Consider the following 26549-nt stretch of genomic DNA (forward strand, 5'->3'; position numbering starts at 1 on the left):
CACACACACACACACACACACACACACACACACACACACACACACACACACGTTAAAAGAATAAACAGGTTTGAAGGTCTGATGGTTTTATAGGAGTTTATTAGATCCATTTGAATATTATACTTCAGTTTTTATTTAAAATACTTTACATAAAGTGACAGGAAGGAAATTAAAGCAACAACTCAATATTCTGGTCTAAGAAAACGAGAAACAGCAGCTTTATGTAAAAAAACATGGTACAAATGTCTCAACGTAGCGTCTCTGAACATTAATACGGGTCGTGTTTACCGTCCAGTTCAGAACAGAACCAGAACCAGAACCACGTCGACCCGAGTTCAGCTTCAGGTCCCTGATCTACAAATATACGGTTTAGCAAACGCTGACGGGTCGTCCTCCTGGTACCGGATCGTCCTGCTGGTACCAGGGCGGGTTCTGGTCCAGGCGGATCCGGTCTCTGGCCACGTTTCCACAGAGTATTTACAAAAACGGATATTTCCCCCTCTACGTTTATAAAAATCCCATCATTTCCAGGAACCTGCATAAATATCTGTTAAGGTGCTATGAGCAGCCAAACCTACAGGGGGCAGTGTAACGAGAAGATAAAGTCATGCTAGCCAATCAGAATCCTGGAAAAAAACATCAACAAATGACACGAGTAACTTCCAGTTACTTCCAAGATGAACCAGAGTCTTTGGTTTGGAGTGACAGAGAAGTGGAGTTACTTTTAAGTGTGACGTTAGAATATAAAACAGGTAAAATACAAGAAAATATTGACGGTTACAAACTAATTGTAACCACAGGTGTCACTCATGACACTGGTGACGTTTCTGTCTCATAATGTGACGTTCTGAAGCCTAAATGTCCGTTTCTCTCCGTTTACAAGCAAACGTGAAGACGGAGGTTTGAAAAATCTACACTTTGGACGGAGTTTCCAGGAATGATGGTTTTTGGAGACTTTGAGCTTCGTTTTCGTGTAAACGAACGAACAAAACGCAGGAAAACACCAGCGTTTTTGATATGTGGAAACGAGGCCTCAGCAGGTCCAGGTCTCTGCATGTCCAGTTCTCTGCAGGACTGGTACCGGTACCGGTCCAGACTCACAGCTCCACCTCCACCGGTCCGTCCTCCACGTCGCTGCTGAGGCTGAGGACGGAGGCAGGAGACTCCAGCAGGACGGAGAGAGGATCCCGGTCCTGGATCTGGTCCCGGTCCTGGATCTGGTCCCGGTCCTGGATCTGGTCCCGGTCCTGGCAGCTGCAGGGGGGGTAAAGGGTGGGGGGTTAAAACAGTTCTGGGGTTAAACCTTCTACTTCCGGCTCTCAGCGAAGGCGGACGCTTTTTCTGCTCCTCTCCCTTATCAGCCTTCCCTGCTGCTGCTTTTGTTTGTCTCGTCTTCAGAGTTTCTTCTTTTCACTCCTCCGAAACTCTACAATCATGGAATTGATTAACTGGTCTCTCAGCACAATTGACCACATTTTTGCGACGAGGAGTCAGGGGGTAAGGGAGCCCTCCTGCCCCGATGGGACATTTTTTGCTGGATACACAATGGATTCCTACAAAAACTGGAAGCCGTTGTGCCTCAAGATTTTGTCCGTCGAGGACGTTGAAGACGCTTCATAATTGGATTTATGATAGCAGGATTTCTTCTAATTGGAGTGGGGATTTTCCTGGCCTATCCACAATCGCGGAAGTCGGCGACAGCCGTTCTGGCCCTTTCTGAGCTGCCCGACGTTTCTGAAGGAATGAGCACCGGGTTAAGCACTCAAACTTTAACGCTGGGAGAGCAAAGCCGTAAACTAGATGCGATTCTTGAACAGAATCGCAGGCTAGCGGTGGTTTTTGAGCTCATTGGCAAGATGGAGAAGATCTTGGAGAAGTTGGAACCTCGGCTCGGCGGGAATTGATCACAAATTTGTCTGTTTGGAGTCGCATTGAGGAATCAGAGACTTAACGGCAGACGGAAAATTACTGGAGTCTGCCTGTTCTTTCAATTGTTGATTCTATAATCTTACCTTGACAGGGCAGCTTGGCTCGCTGCTGGTGTCACAATCTCCCTGGTGGAATGTAAACAAGTGGCTCTGCCCCCACTAGCCCTCCCCCTCTCTCAAAAACATCAGTGGACTATTTACAGAACTGACCGAGCCGTCTGATAACATCAAGGACATTGGCTGAGGAGCAGCTCTGGGGAAGTTTCACAGACTTACCGCTCTCACATACACTTACTGATAACCACCAACCCCCCTCATCTTCAACGCCTTCCCTGGCTCCCCTCTTATCAGCCCCCTTGACACGGTCGCCGGGTTCGAGCGCCACGGCCACGCCCCCCCCACCCCCGACTTGCCCACCCCCCATACCCACAAGCTATGATGTTGTTTTGTTGTGTGTATGTTGCTTTTCTGTGCTGAGGTGTTTTTTTGCACCTTGACACCAGGTATTAATACACAGCTTGAAGATCCTTTTCCCTCCTCCTCCATCCCAGTGTCATCCTTCCTCTAAAAATGGCGTCCGTATTAATGGTGCCATCGGTGTGAACCGGAGTCAAGTTCTCTCGTCTGATTATGTCTGACTTGGCAATAAATCTTTTCTGATTCTGATTCTGATTCTGAAAACGGTTCTGGGGTTCTAACGGTCGTTAGCGGTCGTTAGCGGTCCTCACCTGGAGCTGACGCTGGCCCGAGCTCTGCTGGCTCCACCAGGACTGAAGGGGCTGAAGGATCCGGGAGACTTGCTGCTTCCTGGAGTCAGACAGAAACGGACAGGTGGATCTGAAACCTGGAGAGGGAACGCCGTGGTGCTACGGCGGCGTGGTACGCGTCTACGCAGACCACACGCCGTACGGCAGCGCTACGGCGGTGCTACGGTGGCGTGTCGGTGCTACGGCGGCGTGTTGGTGCTACGGCGGCGTGTTCGCTAGAGCGGCGTGTCCGTACCTTGCCTGGAGTAGGAGCGCGGGACCCTGCAGTCCGAGCTCACGTAGGACACGCCGTCCTCGCCGTCGGCGACGGCCAGTAACGAGGCCCGGTAGTGGATCACAGCCTGCCAGCTCTCGTCACGGAGCTCGGCTAGGTGGTCGGCGGTGTGAGTCTGCAGGTACGAGCACCTGCAACACAGACACGCTAACGTTCAGAGAGTCTGCAGGTACGAGCTGCAACACAGACACGCTAACGTTCAGAGAGTCTGCAGGTACGAGCTGCAACACAGACACGCTAACGCTCAGAGAGTCTGCAGGTACGAGCTGCAACACAGACACGCTAACGTTCAGAGAGTCTGCAGGTACGAGCTGCAACACAGACATGCTAACGTTCAGAGAGTCTGCAGGTACGAGCTGCAACACAGACATGCTAACGTTCAGAGAGTCTGCAGGTACGAGCACCTGCAACACAGACACGCTAACGTTCAGAGAGTCTGCAGGTACGAGCTGCAACACAGACACGCTAACGCTCAGAGAGTCTGCAGGTACGAGCTGCAACACAGACAGGCTAACGTTCAGAGAGTCTGCAGGTACGAGCTGCAACACAGACACGCTAACGCTCAGAGAGTCTGCAGGTACGAGCTGCAACACAGACACGCTAACGTTCAGAGAGTCTGCAGGTACGAGCTGCAACACAGACACGCTAACGCTCAGAGAGTCTGCAGGTACGAGCTGCAACACAGACACGCTAACGTTCAGAGAGTCTGCAGGTACGAGCTGCAACACAGACACGCTAACGTTCAGAGAGTCTGCAGGTACGAGCACCTGCAACACAGACACGCTAACGCTAACGTTCAGAGAGTCTGCAGGTACGAGCTGCAACACAGACACGCTAACGTTCAGAGAGTCTGCAGGTACGAGCTGCAACACAGACACGCTAACGTTCAGAGAGTCTGCAGGTACGAGCACCTGCAACACAGACACGCTAACGTTCAGAGAGTCTGCAGGTACGAGCTGCAACACAGACACGCTAACGTTCAGAGAGTCTGCAGGTAAAGCTGCAACACAGACACGCTAACGCTCAGAGAGTCTGCAGGTACGAGCTGCAACACAGACACGCTAACGTTCAGAGAGTCTGCAGGTACGAGCTGCAACACAGACAGGCTAACGTTCAGAGAGTCTGCAGGTACGAGCACCTGCAACACAGACACGCTAACGTTCAGAGAGTCTGCAGGTACGAGCTGCAACACAGACACGCTAACGTTCAGAGAGTCTGCAGGTACGAGCTGCAACACAGACACGCTAACGTTCAGAGAGTCTGCAGGTACGAGCACCTGCAACACAGACACGCTAACGTTCAGAGAGTCTGCAGGTACGAGCACCTGCAACACAGACACGCTAACGTTCAGAGAGTCTGCAGGTACGAGCTGCAACACAGACACGCTAACGTTCAGAGAGTCTGCAGGTACGAGCTGCAACACAGACACGCCAACGTTCAGAGTGTCTGCAGGTACGAGCACCTGCAACACAGACATGCTAACGTTCAGAGAGTCTGCAGGTACGAGCACCTGCAACACAGACACGCTAACGTTCAGAGAGTCTGCAGGTACGAGCTGCAACACAGACACGCTAACGTTCAGAGAGTCTGCAGGTACGAGCTGCAACACAGACACGCTAACGTTCAGAGAGTCTGCAGGTACGAGCACCTGCAACACAGACACGCTAACGTTCAGAGAGTCTGCAGGTACGAGCACCTGCAACACAGACACGCTAACGCTCAGAGAGTCTGCAGGTACGACCTGCAACACAGACATGCTAACGCTCAGAGAGTCTGCAGGTACGAGCTGCAACACAGACAGGCTAACGTTCAGAGAGTCTGCAGGTACGAGCTGCAACACAGACACGCTAACGTTCAGAGAGTCTGCAGGTACGAGCTGCAACACAGACACGCTAACGCTAACGTTCAGAGAGTCTGCAGGTACGAGCTGCAACACAGACACGCTAACGCTAACGTTCAGAGAGTCTGCAGGTACGAGCTGCAACACAGACACGCTAACGCTCAGAGCAGGAGTCAAACCTTCCTGAAACTGAGGGCGACCACTGATAAAACAGTGCTGAAATAACAAAGTTACACAGTTTACCTTTAATTTAACATTATTATTAATGAAGACACTAATTGTTAATGATTCATCAAAAATCATTATTCAGAATGATTAAACAAGGTAGGAAACAGATACATTTCAACATGCAATATGTAATTTCTAATTTACCTTTCCAAGAGTTTCATTTTCAAATGATCACTTCCACAACATTTTGCAGGAAATCTTTTTCAATTTTCACAAGCCACTAACATTTTTTATCAAATCATGAACTCTGAACCATGATTGTACAAATGATCAATCAAGTAAGATTTAACAAAAATGTACTCCTTTTAAAATAAATCTTGACATGTACCTAAGTGTCTCCACGTTGTGCCGCTGACACCGTGTCCTAACTGCATGCGATGCGAGTGAGCGTCAGCCCTACTCCTACTTTTCAGCACCACCCCTAAATTTAGCTGCTACGTCACTGCGTGGTTTACGTTCGGGTACGTAAGCGACTGCGTAGTTACGTTTGCACAAACGTCACACCATATCAGGAAGACCAGAGATAAAAGCTGTTTTAATTTCAGCTGTAGCGCTGTTAATATGACACTTTATTAAGTTTTAATATTTTTTCAGGCGTAAAAGTAACCGTTAAGATCCCTAACCTGGGCTCAGTTTATCCGAATAACGCCTGTTAAGAAATTTGCTCTGATGTTTTCGGAGAAGAGCCGCCGGCTCGGAGCAGCAGCAGCTGTTACCATGGTAACAGCTGCTGCAGCAGCAGCAGCAGCCGGAGTACAGACGTGATCCCCGGGTCAACCTGCGCCGTCGTCCCGGGGAGAAACCTGCAGCTCTGTGGAGAATTACCGCTGGCTGAAATAAATCATTTAGAAATAAATGTTGGTTTAATAGATGAAATCTAACAGTTGTAGCTACGCCTGTTAAGAAATTTGCTCAGAAAATTTCGAGATGAGTACAGCCGGCTGCCGGCTCCGGAGCTGATTTATGGTTCCGCGTTACACCAACGCAGAGCCTACGGCGTACGGCGCGCGTTGCTGCGTACCCTACGCTGTAAGCTCTGCGTTGGTGTAACGCAGATCCATAAATCAGCCTTTATTCTGGCGAGGTTTGAAAAAGACTTCGCAACAACGGGCAAACGAGTGATTATGTACATTCACTGAGTGAATATTATGAAAGTAAAATATATATTTCTCGCTAGAAATGTAATCAAAACGCATTTTTATGCAGAAACTAACTCAAAATATTGATTTTATTCACTAAAAAATAAGTTTTATGTTTAATGTTTGTTTTTTGATTCAGTCCGCAAATGACGACGAAAAGCATTCTGGGAATTTTTTCTGGCCCTCGGTCAACTAGTGAGCATCTGAAATGCCTCACTGTGAAGGGTGAGATTAATATCCAGCCCTCGATATGTGCACTCCCCCTAGGTGGAAAGAGAAATTGGGAACCATTACCCTCACAGGAACACGCAAAATTTAGGGGTAGTGATGAAAAGTAGGACTAAGGGGGGATTGGGACTGGGCCTTACACCGTCTTCCTGTCGGGTCTCAGCAGAACTTACACTGTTTTCCTGTCGGGTCTCAGCAGCTTGCAGGAGAACTCGCTGAGGATGGTCAGGTAGCTCAGGTACGCCGGCGCCGTCAGCTCGCCCCGACCGGAATCCCCGAACACGAACTCGATGCCGTTCCTGAGAAAACACCAGAACCAGAACCTGAAGCTCCGGTCCGACCTCTCACTGGAATGGATTCAGCATAATGTACGGATATAAAATGGTATATATAATAATGATTATATTGTTTATGATAAGATGTGTGTGTGTATATATATATATATATATATATATATACCCGCCCGATGGGACATTTTTTGCCGGATACACAGTGGATTCCTACAAATACTGGAAGCCGTTGTGCCTCAAGATCCTGTCTGTCGAGGACGTTGAAGACGCTTCATTATTGGATTTATGATAGCAGGATTTCTTCTAATTGGAGTGGGGATTTTCCTGGCCTATCGACAATCGCGTAAGTCGGCGACAGCCGTTCTGGCCCTTTCTGAGCCGCCCGACGTTGCTGAAGGAATGAGCACGGGGATCAACACTCAAACTTCAACGCTGGGAGAGCAAAGCCGTAAGCTGGATGTGATTCTTGAACAGAATCGCAGGCTGGCGGCGTCTTTGAGCTTATTGGCAAGATGGAAAAGACCTTGGAGAAGATGGGAACTCGGCTTGGCGGGAATTGATCACTAATTCGTCTGATTGGAGTCGCCATTGAGGAGATTAACGGCAGACGGAAAATTACTGGAATCCGCCTGTTTCTTTTCATACAATTGTTGATTCTATAATCTGACCTTGACAGAGCAGCTTGGCTCGCTGCTCGCAGTCACAATCTCCCTGGTGGAATGTAAACAAGAGGGCTGCCCCCACTAGCCCTCCCCTTCTCTCAAAACACCTGTGGACTTGCTTACAGAACTGTACCGAGCCGTCTGATAACATCAAGGACATTGGCTGAGGAGCAGCTCTGGGGCGAAGTTTTCACAGACTCACCGCACACACACACTCACGGACCAGAACCGGGCCACTCACCTGTGGATCATGACGACACACTCCCGGTACTTGACCTGGTCCCCGAAGGTCAGGGCGAACCGCCGGGCCAGTTCTTTGATGCTGGTGAAGGTCTGGACCCCCGACTCGGGCCGGCCGCCCCGGTTCTGCTCCCGCTTCAGCCGCACAAACAGCTGGAACCAGAACCAGGTCAGAACCAGAACCACGTCAGAGCCAAAACCACGTCAATTCAATTCAATTCAATTTACTTTTATTTGTTGAACAGGTACATATTAATAAACACTAGTGTAAATATTCACGGTTGTAGCCAGAGGCTAATTAATTAATTAGAGGCTACTGTAATTTCCTTTAATTTCCACCACTCGTCCCAGGGGCAAATTAATGCCAGAACCAGAATCAGAACCAGCAGACAAAGAGACGAGATATGACATCCATACCAACAAAACACAACATTAAAAGATACCACTGAGCTAGATAAAAATCATTAAGCAATAAAACATGTTACCATTGATAAACCAGTAATTAAGTGACCGTAAAGTTAAAGTGCTTAATTGCAAGAGTTTTTAAAGTGCTGATGCAAATTACACATTGCCCCATTGCTCTTTAAAGGGGACCTATTCTGAAAACCAGGTTTTTTCTGTCTTTAACATATATAAAGTGGTCTCCCCTCAGCAACTCAGAGAAGATGAAAAGCAACCAAATTCTGCAGTGTCTGTACAGCCGCCCGGAAGATCCTTCCAGTGTCATGTGACTTTTAAGAAACATTAAGAATCTGCTCCCGTCGTTACGTAATGACGGGAGCAGATTTCCATAGGTCGGCCTCCGCTGCTGAAACCACGCCCGCCACAACTAACAGAACGGACCCAGCAACTGCACACAAGTCAGCAGTAAGTGACGTTAATTTTTTATGTTATTTATATTTGTCTACAAGTATGATCTTTGCATGGGCTAAGTATTTAGCTTAGCTCCGTAGCACCGGGGCCACTCCCCGGACCGGACCGTTGAGGAGCCCCGGTGGCTCCAGTGTTACCTCACGGAGTGTTAGGGAACACCGGAGCTCTATTAGTAATACATTTTTCTTCTGTTTATGGTTGCAGATCTTCCAAACACCTGAAGCTCCAACGACACCTTCAGAAGACGCACGGTCCTTCCTTGAGCCAGCAATAGTGCATACATGTTATTTATGTACAACTTATGTTATTTTTTTTTAACAATAAAGTTGTCATTTGTGAAAATTCAGTGTTGTGATTTCTTTACAGTTAACATGATTCATTTGTCTTGTAACATAAGAAATGAAATGATGAGGAATCGGAGTAAATAACTGTGGTGTAACTGTTTAGAATTAAATTAAATCTTCCTGTGTGAATTAGTGTGAAGACGAGGTGACCTGTGAGATTAATCAAACTTTTGAATTAGTCTTGTCCTTATGAAACTATCAGAATCAGAATCAGAATCAGGTTTATTAGGTCAGCCTGGAAAACTGCCTGTTTTCCACATGCTTGTGACATTTTTGTTAACAACTGTCTCATTGTCTTTGAGGTTAACTGGAGGGTTAGTTGGACGCATCTGTTTCAAGACCCTCATGAAGTTCCTGTTTTAGTCAGGAAGGCATTTGACCTATGTGACCCATTGCCTTTAAAGACTTTAAGCTAAAGATGTCTGTTTGTTTCTTCATACCAAGATGAGTTCCTCTTTAACTGGAAATATCACATGTGTGACCTTTTAACCCCGATGTCTGTTTCTCCGTCTGTTTCCTCCCATTGTCCATTCACTGTCTACTATTGGCTGTCTTAAAATGGTCATGTTGCTGTCACAAATTCTCAATAAAAAGCTGATGCTGCAAGAAGATCTTGGGAGAAGAGCTTGGGAGTTCTCTGTGAGGGCCAGCGGGCCCTGCACTCCTCTGCTCTCCTCCCCACATTTCTGCAGAAAGCCTTAAAAATCATTCTAACAGTCTCTGTGTCTTTCCTTGTTTATGTTATGTTGATTTGGGACTCCAACAGAACCGTTCCCTCTTCAGGGAACTAAAGGCTGATTTATGGTTCCGCGTTACACCAACGCAGAGCCTACGGCGTAGGGTACGCGCCGATTTAACGCAGAACCGTAATTCAGGCTTTAAGATCCGTTTACACCGTGTCATAACTGCATTCGAGCGTCCGACTATCGCGTCGAGCTGCGTGACATCGGACGCTCTCTGTCCACACTGAAACCGTTAAACTCTCTCTGTCCACACTGAAACCATTAAACTCTCTCTGTCCACACTGAAACTGTTAAACTCTCTCTGTCCACACTGAAACTGTTAAACTCTCTCTGTCCACACTGAAACTGTTAAACTCTCTCTGTCCACACTGAAACCGTTAAACTCTCTCTGTCCACACTGAAACTGTTAAACTCTCTCTGTCCACACTGAAACTGTTAAACTCTCTCTGTCCACACTGAAACTGTTAAACTCTCTCTGTCCACACTGAAACTGTTAAACTCTCTCTGTCCACACTGAAACTGTTAAACTCTCTCTGTCCACACTGAAACTGTTAAACTCTCTCTCTCTGTCCACACTGAAACTGTTAAACTCTCTCTGTCCACACTGAAACTGTTAAACTCTCTCTGTCCACACTGAAACTGTTAAACTCTCTCTCTCTGTCCACACTGAAACTGTTAAACTCTCTCTGTCCACACTGAAACTGTTAAACTCTCTCTGTCCACACTGAAACCGTTAAACTCTCTCTGTCCACACTGAAACCGTTAAACTCTCTCTGTCCACACTGAAACCATTAAACTCGCGGCCAGTAGGACAGTCCAATACAAAAAAAATAAAGCAATGGAATTTATTTTGTCGCAGAAGCTTCTCGCATGGGACACGCTTTGTCTACGCAGCCGGCTGCTCAGGCCGGAGAGGCTTTATTCCCTCCCCAGCTACACGTCATTCAGGCAGCCAATCAGCACAGAGCCTCATTATCATAGCCCCGCCCCTCAGAATCACTCATAGAGAAGGTTAGAAGCGGTAAAACTAGAGAGATGGCCCACAGGCTGAATTTCTAATTTATGTAGAAAAAACAAGCTTTAGATAGTTTTTAAGACATTCAAGGCCTGTTTAAAATATACATTAAATGCCATAATATGTCCCTTTAAAGTGCTTTAGTGCTCAGAGTTGTAAAGTGCTGATTGCACTTTCCTTTCTCACACTGACGTGTGTTGCTGATGTTGTTTCACCAGTTGGTATTATAGCTACATAGGACCCGTTACTGTCAGCAGCAGAACCGACCCGAGACCCGGCCGGAGGAACCGAGACCCGGCCGGAGAAGGTTCCGGTTCTTACCTGCTGCAGGCAGAGCACCAGGGCCCGGGAACTCTCGATCTTGTCCACCTGCCGGGTCCTGCACATCGTCTCCTTGATGATGTCACCGAAATCGTTGTAGTGCTGAGGACGAACAGACGGAACCACGTTACCATGGTAACAGGGACGGAACCACGTTACCGTGGCAACAACAGGGACGGTACCACGTCACCGTGGTACCAACAGGGACGGAACCACGTTACCATGGTAACAACAGGGACGGTACCACGTTACCGTGGCAACAACAGGGATGGAACCACGTTACCATGGTAACAACAGGGACGGAACCACGTTACCATGGTAACAACAGGGACGGAACCACGTTACCATGGTAACAACAGGGACGGAACCACGTTACCATGGTAACAGGGACGGCACCACGTCACCGTGGTAACAACAGGGACGGAACCACGTTACCGTGGTAACAGGGACGGAACCACGTTACCATGGTAACAACAGGGACGGAACCACGTTACCGTGGTAACAACAGGGACGGTACCACGTTACCATGGTAACAGGGACGGCACCACGTTACCATGGTAACAACAGGGACGGAACCACGTTACCATGGTAACAACAGGGACGGAACCACGTTACCATGGTAACAGGGACGGAACCACGTTACCATGGTAACAACAGGGACGGTACCACGTTACCGTGGTAACAGGGACGGAACCACGTTACCATGGTAACAACAGGGACGGAACCACGTTACCGTGGTAACAACAGGGACGGTACCACGTTACCATGGTAACAGGGACGGCACCACGTTACCATGGTAACAACAGGGACGGAACCACGTTACCATGGTAACAACAGGGACGGAACCACGTTACCATGGTAACAGGGACGGCACCACGTTACCATGGTAACAACAGGGACGGAACCACGTTACCATGGTAACAGGGACGGCACCACGTCACCGTGGTACCGGGACAGACGGAACCACGAACCACCGTCACCGACTACGTTTCAATCAGTCAAAATTGGGGTTACGGTCAATATTCCAGTTACTGAAACATTGGGAATAATGTGTTTCCATGGAATTAAGTTTAATTCGGAATGGCCATTTTCATTGGGAATTAGGTGTTTACATGGTAATTTTTACTCATTTTAAATGGGATTTAATTTTAATTCTGAATTAATTCTGAATTAAACTTCCCATGTGTGTAATTAAGCGATGTGTGAGCTTCACCTTCACGTAGTACATGAAGACGGCGGCCGCCGAGCTCATCTCCAGGACTCCGTACACGACCAGCTTGCAGTATCCGGCCAGCAGGTTCCTCCGGCGGTGCAGATCCTCCAGCTTCTCCACATCGCCGTCCTCACCCACTGAGGAGACGCAGGAGGAGAGAGGAGGAGACATACAAGAGTTAATCAGGAGGAGAGAGGAGCAAGGATACAAGAGTTAATCAGGAGCAGAGATACAGGAGTTAATCAGAGATACAAGAGTTAAACATATATATATTATTTTTTTTTTAATGTGTGAGTGATGATTCATACATTATCAAAGGTATGTTATTGTACAAAAACACAATAATTACTATTATTACAAAAACAATATCATGTTAACAGACTAGAGTATTAAGGACAAATAAAAAAGTCAAAGGTTTGTATTACAGTAGTTTATTTAGATTTTTCTTTCCTCCCTAATTTTACCAAAGCTTCTGCGCATTTTTAAATTGTTTTCAGAACAAATTATTTAACTTGATATTTAATTTTTAAACAATTACCTTGTTTCTGGTACCTCTGTTCATTTACATCATTATTTAAGTATTTTATTTGTTTATGCTATTTAATAATGTCTGTTTTTGTACATTTGAATTTATTCTTATATTGACGAGGTTCTGTTAATCAAAGTTGAGTGATTTTAGTTATAGTTATAGTTTTTGCAGTACTTTGTTGTTGCACATTGCTGTTGCAGTTTATTTAAAACCAAAAATAAAGTAGATAACGTGTTTACAGTAAATGGTTTATAAAAGATCTATTTGATTATTTAGCTGACTTCGATAAATATTAATTGAAAGATTTTTCTGCAAGTTTGTTAATCTGTTGTTGCTTCTATGGTCTTAATCACTGTGGATTAGAATCTAACTACAACAAAAAGTTCTTCCATCTAGTTTTACCAGTGTATTTGTAACGACAGGGAAGAACATGAAATCAGATCAATAATCAGTATTATTGGCAGTAATAGAAGGATCAATAATCAGTATTATTGGCAGTAATAGAGTTATCAATAATCAGTATTATTGGCAGTAATAGAAGGATCAATAATCAGTATTATTGGCAGTAATAGAGTGATCAATAACCAGTATTATTGGCAGTAATAGAGTGATCAATAACCAGTATTATTGGCAGTAATAGAGTGATCAATAATCAGTATTATTGGCAGTAATAGAGTGATCAATAACCAGTATTATTGGCAGTAATAGAAGGATCAATAATCAGGATTATTGGCAGTAATAGAGTGATCAATAATCAGTATTATTGGCAGTAATAGAGTGATCAATAATCAGTATTATTGGCAGTAATAGAGTTATCAATAATCAGTATTATTGGCAGTAATAGAGTTATCAATAATCAGTATTATTGGCAGTAATAGAGTGATCAATAATCAGTATTATTGGCAGTAATAGAGTTATCAATAATCAGTATTATTGGCAGTAATAGAGTGATCAATAATCAGTATTATTGGCAGTAATAGAGTGATCAATAATCAGTATTATTGGCAGTAATAGAGTGATCAATAATCAGTATTATTGGCAGTAATAGAGTGATCAATAATCAGTATTATTGGCAGTAATAGAAGGATCAATAATCAGTATTATTGGCAGTAATAGAATGATCAATAATCAGTATTATTGGCAGTAATAGAGTGATCAATAATCAGTATTATTGGCAGTAATAGAAGGATCAATAATCAGTATTATTGGCAGTAATAGAGTGATCAATAATCAGTATTATTGGCAGTAATAGAGTGATCAATAATCAGTATTATTGGCAGTAATAGAAGGATCAATAATCAGTATTATTGGCAGTAATAGAGTGATCAATAATCAGTATTATTGGCAGTAATAGAATGATCAATAATCAGTGTTATTGGCAGTAATAGAGTGATCAATAATCAGTATTATTGGCAGTAATAGAAGGATCAATAATCAGTATTATTGGCAGTAATAGAGTGATCAATAATCAGTATTATTGGCAGTAATAGAATGATCAATAATCAGTGTTATTGGCAGTAATAGAGTGATCAATAATCAGTATTATTGGCAGTAATAGAAGGATCAATAATCAGTATTATTGGCAGTAATAGAGTGATCAATAATCAGTATTATTGGCAGTAATAGAATGATCAATAATCAGTGTTATTGGCAGTAATAGAGTGTTGTAGTCGCCTCAGGACGACGGCTTTAGCAGGAGGAAACCAGAGAAGGATCAGGTTACGGCTCCGACACCATGTGGCTTCAATCTCGCTCAGAACTTTAATAAAACGGACTCGGAGCCAGAGTTAATGGAATTTTCTCACGGAAAGACATTGCCGTGAATTTAGGATTTAGCCGGGCCCGCCGGCCGCTCAGCCATCTCTGATCCAGCTAATAGAAAGTTCTGTCTGTAACTAAATCGTTACCAGGCAAATCCAATAAAACTGCAGCTTTTTATGACATGTTCAAAAAGCAATAATTCTCTATTGTATTTGCTCCAACACTTAAAACAATTCCAACCAGAACAGTTATTGACTTTCCTGGACTCGACCATATTTGGATGCAATATTTCTGAGAAAGTAGAAGTTGTTGTGAAGGTAATTCAGCGTTTAAGTTACTGTGAATTAATTCCCGTCCACCTGCTGGACCTGAGAATCAGCTGAGAGTCCGTCTCTCATGTCCGTCTGGTGTCCAGACACCACGTCCGTCTGGTGTCCAGACCGATGTCCGTCTGGTGTCCAGACCGACGTCCGTCTGGTGTCCAGACACCAGCAGCAGGAGTGACAGCACAGTTCCAGTCTGGAACTGGAACTACTAGACGTACCTGGCATCGTCCCTCACAGCAAACCTTCTTCAGAGTGAAGGAACTTAATGAACAGTATTGTGGGATGTTTATTAGTTTGTTTGTTCGTCCCACCTGGGTTCTTGCAGTCGACGAACACGTGAGCGAACAGGAAGGCCAGCAGCGCCCTCTGCAGGCGGGGGCTGGGGGTGTAGAGCAGCGGGCCGAAGGAGGTGGGGTCCCACAGGTGCAGCTGGTAGGAGTGAGCCGTCAGGACGTCGCAGACGCCCAGGAACGCCTGGGGGGGGGGGGGAGGGTGAGAGGGTGAGAGCAGCCCGCCGGACCAACAGGGGCGACGGACGGAGACCAACGGCACCTGAGTCCTGACGGCGAGGTCGGGGTGGGACAGACGGCGGTGGCTGCTGTCACAGAAGAGACGGAGCTGGAGCCGCTGGGAGTCGGCCTCGTCCTGCAAGATCAGAACCGGGTCACCTTTACAACACCAGAACCGGGTCAGGTTTACAGGTCCTGAAGACTCACAACCTGCAGAACTGCTGCTCTGCTCTTACACGGCCTCAACCTCATTACTAAGTCCTAAACGCTGGAAACCCCACCCCCGGTCATCCCGCTGCGTATAAAGCCCAAAACGGCTCAGCTCCGCAGTATTTACCAGACCTGATAGTGCCTTATGTTCCTGTCAGAGCTCTCTGCTCTCAGAGTGCAGGTTTACTCGTAGTTCCTAGAGTATCTAAATGTAGATTTGGAGGGCGGGCGTTCTGCTATCAGGCACCATTACTATGGAACCAACTTCCAATCTGGGTTAAGGAGGCTGACACCACCTCCACCTTTAAAACTAAACTTAAAACCTTTCTGTTTAGTAAAGCCTATAGTTAGTGTTTAGTAAACCTCTAGCTGGTGTTGGTAAATCTCTAGGTAGTGTAAACTTTAGTGTGTTAGAGTCAGTAGTCATAGTTGCAGCTATAGAACAAGACTATAAAAGTTAGTCCCCCCCCCCCCCCCCCCCCAGGTAAATTACCCTGCAGGTGAGCGAGGAGCTGCTGGTGTTCAGGGACCAGATGACGCTGAAGCAGCAGATCTGCAGAACCTCCTGCAGCAGCTGCAGAACAGAGGGAGACATGAGGGGGGGCCGGTTCTGATGGTTCTGATGGTTCTGATGGTTCTGATGGTTCTGATGGTTCTGATGGTTCTGATGGTTCTGATGGTTTTGATGGTTCTGAGGGGCCGTACCTCTGGGGGGGCCCCTCCACCACTCTCCTCCAGCAGGGGGGTCAGCAGGTCCAGCAGTCTCCAGCGCCGGAGCTCGTGGCAGCTGCAGAGACAAGCGGGTCAGAAGCGGGTCAGAACTTCATAAACCCTCAGCAGAACCACGAGGACGAGGACGAGGACTTACTTCTGGAAAACTCTGAGCTTCTTCAGCGTCGTTAAGATGTCTGTCATGGTCTCGTCATCAGCAGAGAAGCTCTCCCCCTGCAGACCAACGGAGATACTGTTAGGTTCCTAAATCAATATAACATAAATTCATAACTTAGGAAAGACCCCGAGACTGTGGAATGATCTTTAAGGCGCTTCTGCAGAAGTGGAAGCAAAGTGGGAGCCCTGCAGAGCAACATGGCCCTCTCGGATGCTCTCGACAAATGCTTGCTGGCTCCTTCTTTGCATCACGCTTCTATTGGTAAAACTGACAGGAACATGACCATTTTAAGACAACCAATGGTAGACAGTGGATGGACAATGGGAGGAAAACAACAGATAAACAGGACATTTCAGTTGAAGAACAACTAATCTATGGTATGCAGAGCCAACAGACATCTTTTCTGTTGGGGGTTTTGAACAAATGATCCAACTGACCATGAGACAGTTGTGGAGCAGCCCAAAACCCTGAGCAGTTTAGGGAGTGGCTGTTGTAACTGGTAACAGGTGATAAGCATGTGGACTAACAGGCAGTTCTCCAAACTGACTTGATTCTGACAGTTTTCATAAGGACAAACTAATTCAGAACTTTGATTAATCTCACAATACTGACCCACCAGAGTCTAGTCCTGGTTCAGGTCCAGAGACCTGGACTGGTCCTGGTTCAGTTTTAGAGACCTGGACTGGTCCTGGTTCAGTTTTAGAGACCTGGACTGGTCCTGGTTCAGTTTTAGAGACCTGGACTGGTCCTGGTTCAGTTTTAGAGACCTGGACTGGTCCTGGTTCAGTTTTAGAGACCTGGACTGGTCCTGGTTCAGTTTTAGAGACCTGGGGCCTCATCTATAAAGCTTGCTTGCGCAGAAAAAGCGCCTGAAAGTTGCGGAAGCCACCTTCTACGCAAATCCTCGGATCTAAAAAGAAAAAACTAACCGAAAAATCTGCTTATCTTTACGGCAACCCTGACCCTCCCGTAAGAATTTACTTAAGACACGGGGAACTGGCGACGCAGGGATTGAGGTGGTGAAATGAAGCCAGATTCATGTCATACTCTTAATAATGTCATCACATATCACAACATATGTCAGGCTTAAAATAATAAAATAATAAAATATAATAAAATAGCGCTGATCGTGTCCTCTGTGTGTGAAGCTCAGTCAGTCAGGACTCTGGTGCTGCTGGAGCTGCAGCCTCCTCTGCACCGCTTTCGGACAGAACAAATGAGGGGCTGCGTTTAGGGAGCCCCGCGGAGCCCCTAAAGGGACTCAGATTTTTTTTCATATATATGAGTTTTGCGCGCGCGTGAAACCTTTAGGTGCTGCTTGTATATGGTGCCTAAATTACGGTCCCGCGTTAAAACGACGCAGATCCTACGGCGTAGGGTACGCGGCGACGCGCACCTACGCCGTAAGCTCTGCGTCGGTGACGCAGAACCATAAACCCGCCCTGAGCAGCTCTGAGGGGAGACGGGGGGGAGGAGGGGGAGCGGGGCTGCGGGGCCGTTTTCGTATCGCTTTCATACAGTGTCTTGATAATTTGCAATTTAAGGCTGATCCTACCGTTAGTTTTTAAACTGTAAAAAGTAAGGGGAAAAAAAACATGATTTTGAAAAGACGGGGGGACGTGTGTCCCCCTGTTGCGCCGGGGAACTCACGGCGTTTAGCGCAGCAACGGCGTGCTGCCACTCACTCGCTTTATTTTATTGTATACTATTTATATACTTATTCTAACTTTTACTGTGACCACCAAATAATGTGGTTTTCCTGTCCTCCACATCATCTACAGCATCTAGGTCTCCGTGAAAGTCAGTGTCACGGTGGCTGCTACTTCTAGCTTCTAATTCATTCTGACGCACTAACAGGCTGCAGGAAGCCACTGCGCATGCTCAGTAGGCTCATCCATATGCATTTATGGGCGTGTACAGGGCGGAGATTCAGCTACGCAGCCTTCCAGCTGGACTGTGATTCATAAAGGAACATTGCGTGCAAATCTGCGTGCACATGGTTTTATTGATCCGGATTTTTTTTTGCGCCCGGCATTTTCGGCTTTTGAGCGTACGTGCACTTTTAGTATGAATCCTACGCACTCCATTTCAAATGAGGCCCCTGGACTGGTCCTGGTTCAGTTTTAGAGACCTGGGGCCTCATTTTTAAAGCTTGCGTGCCACAAAACCGGGCTTGAAAGATGCACACGCCACCTTCTACGCAAAGGTTGGGATTTAAGAAAAAAAACGTGAAAATGTGCGTATCTCTACGCCAACCCTCACCCTCCCGTAGGAACAGTCTTAAGATCTGGAGAACTGGCGACGCAGGCGGTGAGGTGGTGAAATGAAACCAGATTCATGTCATACTCTTAATAATGTCATCACATATCAGACTTATAATATAATAGCTGATCGTGTTCCTCTGTGTGTGAAGCTCAGCGTCAGTCAGGACTCTGGTGCTGCTGCTGCAGCCGCGGTGCAGGACACGCCGGCCCGGGAACCTCCTCGTCACCCACCACGACAACCGTAGAGTGACTGAGGACAGAACAAATGAGTGCCAGGCCACTCTCTTGGCCTCCACCTTCAGAGCGCCGTCCGTGGCACTCATGGCATTTACAGCGCAGCAACAACGTGCTCCCACTCACTCGCTTTATTGTTGTTATTGATGCCATTACTGTGACCACCAAATAATGTGGTTTTCCTGGTGGTTTTCCTGCCTCCACCTCATCCACAACATCTCAGTCTCCGTGAAATTTAGTGGCCCGGTGGCTCGACACGTCTCATTCATCCTGACGCAGCAGAAACAGACTGCAGGTGGCACTGCACATGCTCAGCTGGCTCATTCATATGCAAATACAGTCATAAAGTAGTTTGCATTGACCATTTATGGTATAAAGTGGTTCCCTTTCATTCAATAGTGAACATGCGTCCTCACCGTGACCGATCTCCCCAGCAGCTCCTTCAGCAGCCCCTTCAGCCGCTCCACCCACCGCGTCACCACGGCCTCCAGGGCGGCCGAGGCCGGCCCGCTCCAGCCCGGTCCCCCCCCAACCAGGCTCAGGTAGGACCGGGCCGCCGCCTCCAGGACCGCCGGGTCCGACTGCAGGTCCAACACCGCCGCCATGGAACCCATCAGGCTGGACAGAGCCTGAGGACGAGAGGACAGATCCATCAGAGACACGTCCTCCATCAGCTCCATCAGGCTGGACAGAGCCTGATGGAGCCTTAAGAAAACTCAAATATCCTAGAGCTGTTCTGGCTCTTTCAGAGCTGCCGGACGTGGCTGAAGGATCAAGCAAGGCGGTCAACACTCAGACTTTAACGTTGGGGGAGAAAGGCCGTCAGCTGGATGTGATTCTCGAACAGAATCGCAGGCTGGCGGCGTCTTTGAGCTCATTGGTAAGATGGAGAAGACCCTGGAGAAGTTGGAAGCTCGGCTTGGCGGGAAGTGATCACAAATTCGTCTGATTGGAGTCGCCATTGATGAACCAGAGACTGAAGGCAGACGGAAATTACTGAGGCTGCCTGTTTTTGCAATATAATTGTCAATTAAATAATCTGGCCTTGACAGGGCGCTTTTTGGCCGATCGCTCTGGTCACAATCTCCCTGGTGGAACGTAAACAAGGTGGCTCTGCCCCCACTAACCCTCCCCCCTCCCACGAACATCTGTGGACCCTGTTTTCAGAACTGACCGAGCGGCCTGATAACATCAAGGACATTGGCTGAGAGCAGCTCTGGGCGAAGTTCACGGACTCATTGCTTACACACACTTACTGATAAAACACACCTCCCTCAACTCAAGTCTTATGATGTTAAATGTGTCATGTTGCTTTCTGTGCAGAGGTGTTTTTTTTGCACTTTCACACTGTGTATTTACACACAGTATGAGTATGCCTTTTTTTCCCCTCCTCCCTCCCCAATGTCATCCTTATTTTGATCTGTTCTCGCCAGTTGACTCATGTCTTATGTTATTTGTTTTGTCTGTGCCCTGATGGGTTGTACTGGTTGTACTGGTTCATCTCACTGTGCTGGGACGCCAGACCGGCGACAATAAAGGCTATTCATTCATTCATTCATTCATAATGACCTGTGTGTTCTACTCTAATAATAATAATAATAGTAATAATAATGACCTGTGTGTTGGAGGCCTCTGGACTCTCCGGCAGGAAGAACTGGGGGATTCTCATCAAGGCGGCGACGGCTTCGGCGCGACGCGAGAACTGCAGAGAATCATCACACAGATCATCAGCATCGCGGCAGCAGAGATCTGAAACCAACGCTGAGAGGATCAGAACCTTGGAGAGGAGCGGAGGAAGAACCCCCAGCAGATGCTCCGTGATCCTCAGACCGTCCTCCATGTGAGTCTTCTTCTCCCTGGCGTTCATCACCTGCAGCATCCACAGTTTATCCACAGTTTATCCACAGTTCACCTGGTGAAACCTGCACATCTCCAGGCTGGGGGGGTGGGGGGGTTTGTGATGCACTGACCTTCTTGGCTCCGCTCCGGCCCGCCAGAACCGGTCCCTCTGAGGCCTGACGCACCGACGCCACCAGGATCTCCACCAGCAGCTCCTCTTCTGCCGGCGCGAAGCCTGAGAACACAAACCTACATTAAAACCTGAGAACACTAACGTACGTTAAAACCTGAGAACACTAACGTACGTTAAAACCTGAGAACACTAACGTACGTTAAAACCTGAGAACACAAACGTACGTGAAAACCTGAGAACAGAAACGTACGTGAAAACCTGAGAACAGAAACGTACGTGAAAACCTGAGAACACAAACATACGTGAAAACCTGAGAACACTAACGTACGTTAAAACCTGAGAACACTAACGTTAAAACCTGAGAACATTAACGTACGTTAAAACCTGAGGACACAAACGTACGTGAAAACCTGAGAACAGAAACGTACGTTAAAACCTGAGAACACTAACGTTAAAACCTGAGAACACTAACGTACGTTAAAACCTGAGAACACTAACGTACACATTTATAGAAAGCAGAAAGTATTGTCTGATGAACCTGGAGTTTACGAAGTTTACGGAGAAAAAAAGAGGCGTTGCATTTGGAAACAAGTTACCTGAGGGCTCCTGCAGCAGCAGGGACGTGAACCCGGGCCAGTCCTTCAGCAGATCTCCACCACAATCCCAGAGAGCGTCCACCAGGTAAACCACGTGCTTGTGCAGCTGCAACAACACAATACTTTAGTAATCCAGTATTCTACTGAAAATTACATCCATTAATCGAGTAATCGGATAAAATGTATTTTTGTTTAGTTAAAGAGCGATTATAAATATACATAAGATGTTAGATGTTAATTGACATCACTAAGACTAAATTATACCCTATACAGTAGGTTTATGTGCATTGATGAAGCATTGTGACAGCTTGGCCCCCCTGCAGGGACAACGACGCCTTGCAGGTTGCCCCAGTCCTACCTCCTGCAGGGCTTTGAACTGGACTCAACAGCTTTTAAGTAGCTTCAACTTCCTATCACACCTTGGAAGTTGCCTCAAACAGACTTGGAACCAGGGCTCCAGACTAACTTTTTTCACTAGGAGCACAGTAGCCCCTAACTGAAAATTTTTAGGGGCACAATCAGAAATTTTAGGAGCCACATTTTTTTATTTCTACTACATTTCAGTGTATTAGTAATACGTATTTCATAATAGATTCATGAATTACCACAATGTGCTGTTTCACATGCAGTGTTACATTTTATTGTGCACTTTTAAAGATGCCGCAACATAAAGTAAACTGACAGCACCATTGCTGTCATTATATATAAAAAAAACATACATTCACATGATAAAAAAGTGCTTGGTAACAAAGTGCTTAGTAACCTTTCAGCCATGAATGTAACTGTTAAACACAGTACTTAACAAATGTACAAATATTGGGGGTACTGGCCAATAACATTTCCCTACTTGTGTCTTTACTAAAACCCTGAACCTACACCAGTTGACCAAATGCACTGATTCACTCAAATAACTAAGGATCTTACCAAGAAATATTCTTATGTCTAACCTAAAAATGCCATTACACCTGATAACACACATCACTTAAAAGGTTAGGTGTTTTTCCCACGTGTTAAAATGTAACTTTCATTTGTGTCAAGCACATTTTAAGTTCTAGTTAGATTTTAAGTTAGAGTTTCTGCAGTGTTCAAAATAAAATGATGAGACCTGCTGTATTGGAGCACATTTTCTTTTTTTTTTTTTTTCTTTACCGGGTGAAGGCTGATTTATGGTTCCGCGTTACAACAACGCAGAGCCTACGCGTCGATTTAAGGCGGAACCATAATTCAGGCGGGGAACGTATCGGAGAACAACCAGAAGAATATAGAGTGGATTAAAAATAAAAGTTAAGCACTGAGCTACATGTGTCTCCCGTCTGGGCCATTGCAGACTCATTGCCTGAGCATGATGTTACTAAAACCAAACATACCCGCCACCTCTTTCTTCTAACTATGTGCGCGCCGCGGCGGCGGTGTCGCATTAAATGTGGTCCGGGCGTAATACCTGCTTTGAGCTGGTGAAATTAAACGAAAAAAAATAAATAAATAAATAGATCCCCCGACTCATTCCCTTTCACACTCATTAGCCTGCAAATATGCGGGTTCATTGACGCACCCCTTCCACGTTTAACGTGTAAAAAAAAAAAAAAAAAAAAAAAAAAAAAAACACTGGCAAATTTAATGGTCGCACGTGTGCGAGTGGACATGAAATTCAGTCGCACATACTCAAATTTTGGTCGCAAAATGCGAGCATTTGGTCGCAGTCCGGAGCCCTGCTTGGAACACTAGAGCACCCCATGGGGTGATTTTCGTCTGTGGCCTATTGTCTCACACAAGTTCCTGCGTCTTGCATCCCTGCTGAGACAGGCACCGGGGGAGTGGATTCGACTTCCAGACCCTACAGAGACAATACCATATATGGACTTCCTGATCCCTCAGGGGTGGTCCCAAAGCTTAAGGATCACACCTCTGACTGGCTCTCACTGGGCTGGTTTATTCCTGTCATTGTTGATTGAACTTTTGTATACAAACCTTGTGGCCAAATCAATCTGGGTCAGCATTTCAACCAGACTTTGGTCTGTGTTGATCCGCCCACCGCCGGCTTGCTGAATAAAAACTCACTATACCACAAAGCGGACTTCTGAACTGGTTTGATAAATTCCTCAACAGCATTTAAAAACCCTGAACTTACACCAGTCGACCAAATTCACTGCCTTCACTCAAAAAACTAAGGGCCAAATCCACAAAAGGATTGCGCGGCTTTTGCGGCCGCTAAACCGGTGCAAATGAGACAAAAAGAGAGCGTCTAATTCACAAAGCACCCGCAAAGGGTGAATTGCTCCACAAACTGCGCTGCCAAGCAAATAGTGGCAGTCTGCGCCGGTGCCATTTGCATGCATGCAAATTAGGTAATATTCATAAATTCGGCTCAAAATTGCCCCCTTTCTATGCAAATAAGCCTCATTGCAAAAAGCGCCTAATTCAGAAAGGCCAGCGCTATTTACCACACGCAAAAATAGTGGAGCAAATACCGTCTTTCAAGCGTGTATTAACTGCGCGCAAAATCACTCTTCACTCCCCCTGCAGCTCTTTTTCTCTCTCTCTTCAATGTGATTCAAGCCTGTGTGATACTGAATGATATTAAGGGTGAAATCTACAGTCAGACATGACTGTAGACAATCAGATCAAGTGGGGTTGTGGACTTATCGGATTTAAAAATAAAAGTAACAGGACGGAGTTCAGGATTCATCCATACATAATTGGGGCTGCTTTATTACAAACAATTCCACCATAGAAACATATAAATGTAGAATGTGTGTGTTTAACAGCTGACCTGTAGGTGTGTGTAGCAAAACACAGAACATGAATTACCATTAGATCCTGATCTGGGACCTCATCTATAAAGCTTGCTTGCGCACAAAAGGGGCCTGAAAGATGCGGCGACGCGCACTGTACGGTGCGCGTTGCTCTGCGTCGATTTAACGCGGAACCATAAATCAGCCTTGAACAGCACTGAGGGAGGAGGGAGGAGGGGGAGCGGGGCTCTTCGCACGTAAATCCACAAAGATCAGATTGCGCCCGCAAATAGCGCTGTGAATTGCGCTGCATTTGCGCCCGCAATTTGCCTTGCTTTAAGGTCCTATTCACAAAAGATTTTGCTCTAATGATATACCGGCGCAAACACGCCCATAAATCTCTGCACCTGAGTGCAATTTGCCCTTTTCTGAGTAGGTGAGCGGAGCTGTTTCCAGTGTTCTCCGTATTTCAGCACACAGATTGGTCCCTAATGAAAACTTCAGAGAGCACAACAGCCTCAACTTTCACGTATTTGTACTTCTCTAGTATTTCGCATGTAGCTAGATAGATAGATAGAACTTTATTCATCCCCAAAGGGAAATTCAATCGTCCAGCAGCTCATCAAAACATAAACATAAAAATCAACCACACTTCCATTCAGACAATAAAAGCACATTCATAATATTAAAATAAACATATAAGGTTTAAAAAAAAGAGTGCACTGGCCACCATCGTGTGGTAGAACATAGCCATCATCTCCACACACACATCAAAAGACCTCAGTGTCTGTATGACATAAGCTAATGAAATGTCAAATGTTAAGAGGCTGTGCGCATTTACGCACAAGGCACAGCACCAGTAACTTCATTAACACTGGACCGGGATCAGATCAGGATCTGACGGTAATTCATGTTCTGTGTTTTGCTACACACACCTACAGGTCAGCTGTTAAACACACACATTCTACATTTATATGTTTATATGGTGGAACTGTTTGTAATAAAGCAGCCCCTTATGTATGGATGAATCCTGAACTCCGTCCTGTTACTTTTATTTTTAAATCCGATAAGTCCACAACCGCACTTGATCTGACTGTGTACAGTCATGTCTGACTGTAGATTTCACCCTTAATATCATTCAGTATCACACAGGCTTGAATGATATGGAAGAGAGAGAGAAACAGAGACAGACGGGGAATGAGGAGTTTGCGCGCAGTTTAATACACGCTTCTGAAAGACGGTATTTGCTCCACTATTTTTGCGTGTGGTAAATAGCTCTGGCCTTTCTGAATTAGGCGCTTTTTGCAATGAGGCTTATTTGCATAGAAAGGGGGCGATTTTGCGCCGAATGTATGAATATTACCTAATTTGCATGCATGCAAATGGCACCGGCGCACCATGACACTATTTGCTTGGCAGCGCAGTTTGTGGAGCAATTCGCCCTTTGCGGGTGCTTTAATTAGACGCTCTCTTTTTGTCTCATTTGCACCGGTTTAGCGGCCGCAAAAGCCGCGCAATCCTTTTGTCAGGATTTATCACATATCACAATATATATCAGACTTATAATAAAAATAGCGCTGATCGTGTCCCTCTGTGTTTGAAGCGTCAGTCAGGACTCTGCTGGTGCTGCTGCACCTGCGGTGACACGCCGGGAACCTCCTCCACCGCTTTAGGACAGAACAAATGAGGGGCTTCCTAGAGCGTTTAGGGGCTCCACGGAGCCCCTCAATTCTTCCCTAAAGGGACACAGATTTTTTTATATATATAATGAGTTTTACGCGCGCGTGAAACCTTTACGTGCGGGTGTAAGCCTAAATTATGGTTCCGCGTCACCAACGCAGAGCCTACGGCGTAGGGTACACGGCGACGCACACCTCCGCCGTAGGCTCTGCGTTGGTGACGCAGAACCATAAACCCGCCCTGAGCAGCTCTGAGGGGAGACGGGAGAGGAGGAGAGGGAGCGGGGGGGTGAAGCGGGTCTGCCGGGCCCTTCTCACAGGGTGTGATTTGCAGTTAATGGCTGATCCTACCGTTAGTTTTTAAACTGTAAAAAGTGGGGGGGACAAAAACATGATTTTGAAAAGACGGGGGGACATGTCCCCCCTGTTGCGCCGGGGCACTCACGGCCTTCCGCGCAGCAACGGCGTTCTGCTACTCACTCGCTTTATTTTATATTATTTATTTTTCTACTTTTACTGTGACCACCAAATAATGTCGTTTTCCTGTCCTCCACCTCATCCACAACATCTCGATCTCAGATCTCAGTGAAATTCACTGTGGCTCGACTTTATTTTTTATTTCTGCAGTTTTCATTATGGACCAATCTGTGTGCTGAAATATGGAGAACACTGGAAACAGCTCCGCTCACTCAGACAAGTGCAAATTGCACTCAGCCGCAAAACTTTATGGGCGTGTTTGCGCC

General features: G+C 46.3%; 1 protein-coding gene across 1 annotated transcript in view; it reads right to left on the reverse strand.

The window, feature by feature from the left end:
* Positions 1–918: 918 nt before the first annotated feature.
* The window catches only part of LOC133446612 (cohesin subunit SA-2-like), a 40925-nt gene continuing 15294 nt past the window's right edge, over positions 919–26549 (reverse strand). Inside the window, exons 15-31 of the mRNA XM_061724685.1 lie at positions 21396–21501; positions 20798–20901; positions 20605–20697; positions 20443–20529; positions 19250–19456; positions 16309–16379; positions 16146–16227; positions 15934–16014; positions 15274–15366; positions 15033–15195; positions 12106–12242; positions 10893–10994; positions 7598–7749; positions 6578–6703; positions 2931–3100; positions 2657–2735; positions 919–1254 (exon numbers count right to left, since the gene is read on the reverse strand). Coding sequence (XP_061580669.1) covers positions 1098–1254; positions 2657–2735; positions 2931–3100; positions 6578–6703; positions 7598–7749; positions 10893–10994; positions 12106–12242; positions 15033–15195; positions 15274–15366; positions 15934–16014; positions 16146–16227; positions 16309–16379; positions 19250–19456; positions 20443–20529; positions 20605–20697; positions 20798–20901; positions 21396–21501 — 2010 coding nt within the window. The 3' untranslated portion in view covers positions 919–1097. The remainder of the gene's footprint in view (positions 1255–2656; positions 2736–2930; positions 3101–6577; positions 6704–7597; positions 7750–10892; positions 10995–12105; positions 12243–15032; positions 15196–15273; positions 15367–15933; positions 16015–16145; positions 16228–16308; positions 16380–19249; positions 19457–20442; positions 20530–20604; positions 20698–20797; positions 20902–21395; positions 21502–26549) is intronic.

The sequence above is a fragment of the Cololabis saira genome, chromosome 6, assembly GCF_033807715.1.
Source record: "Cololabis saira isolate AMF1-May2022 chromosome 6, fColSai1.1, whole genome shotgun sequence".
NCBI classification, from domain to species: Eukaryota; Metazoa; Chordata; class Actinopteri; order Beloniformes; family Belonidae; genus Cololabis; species Cololabis saira.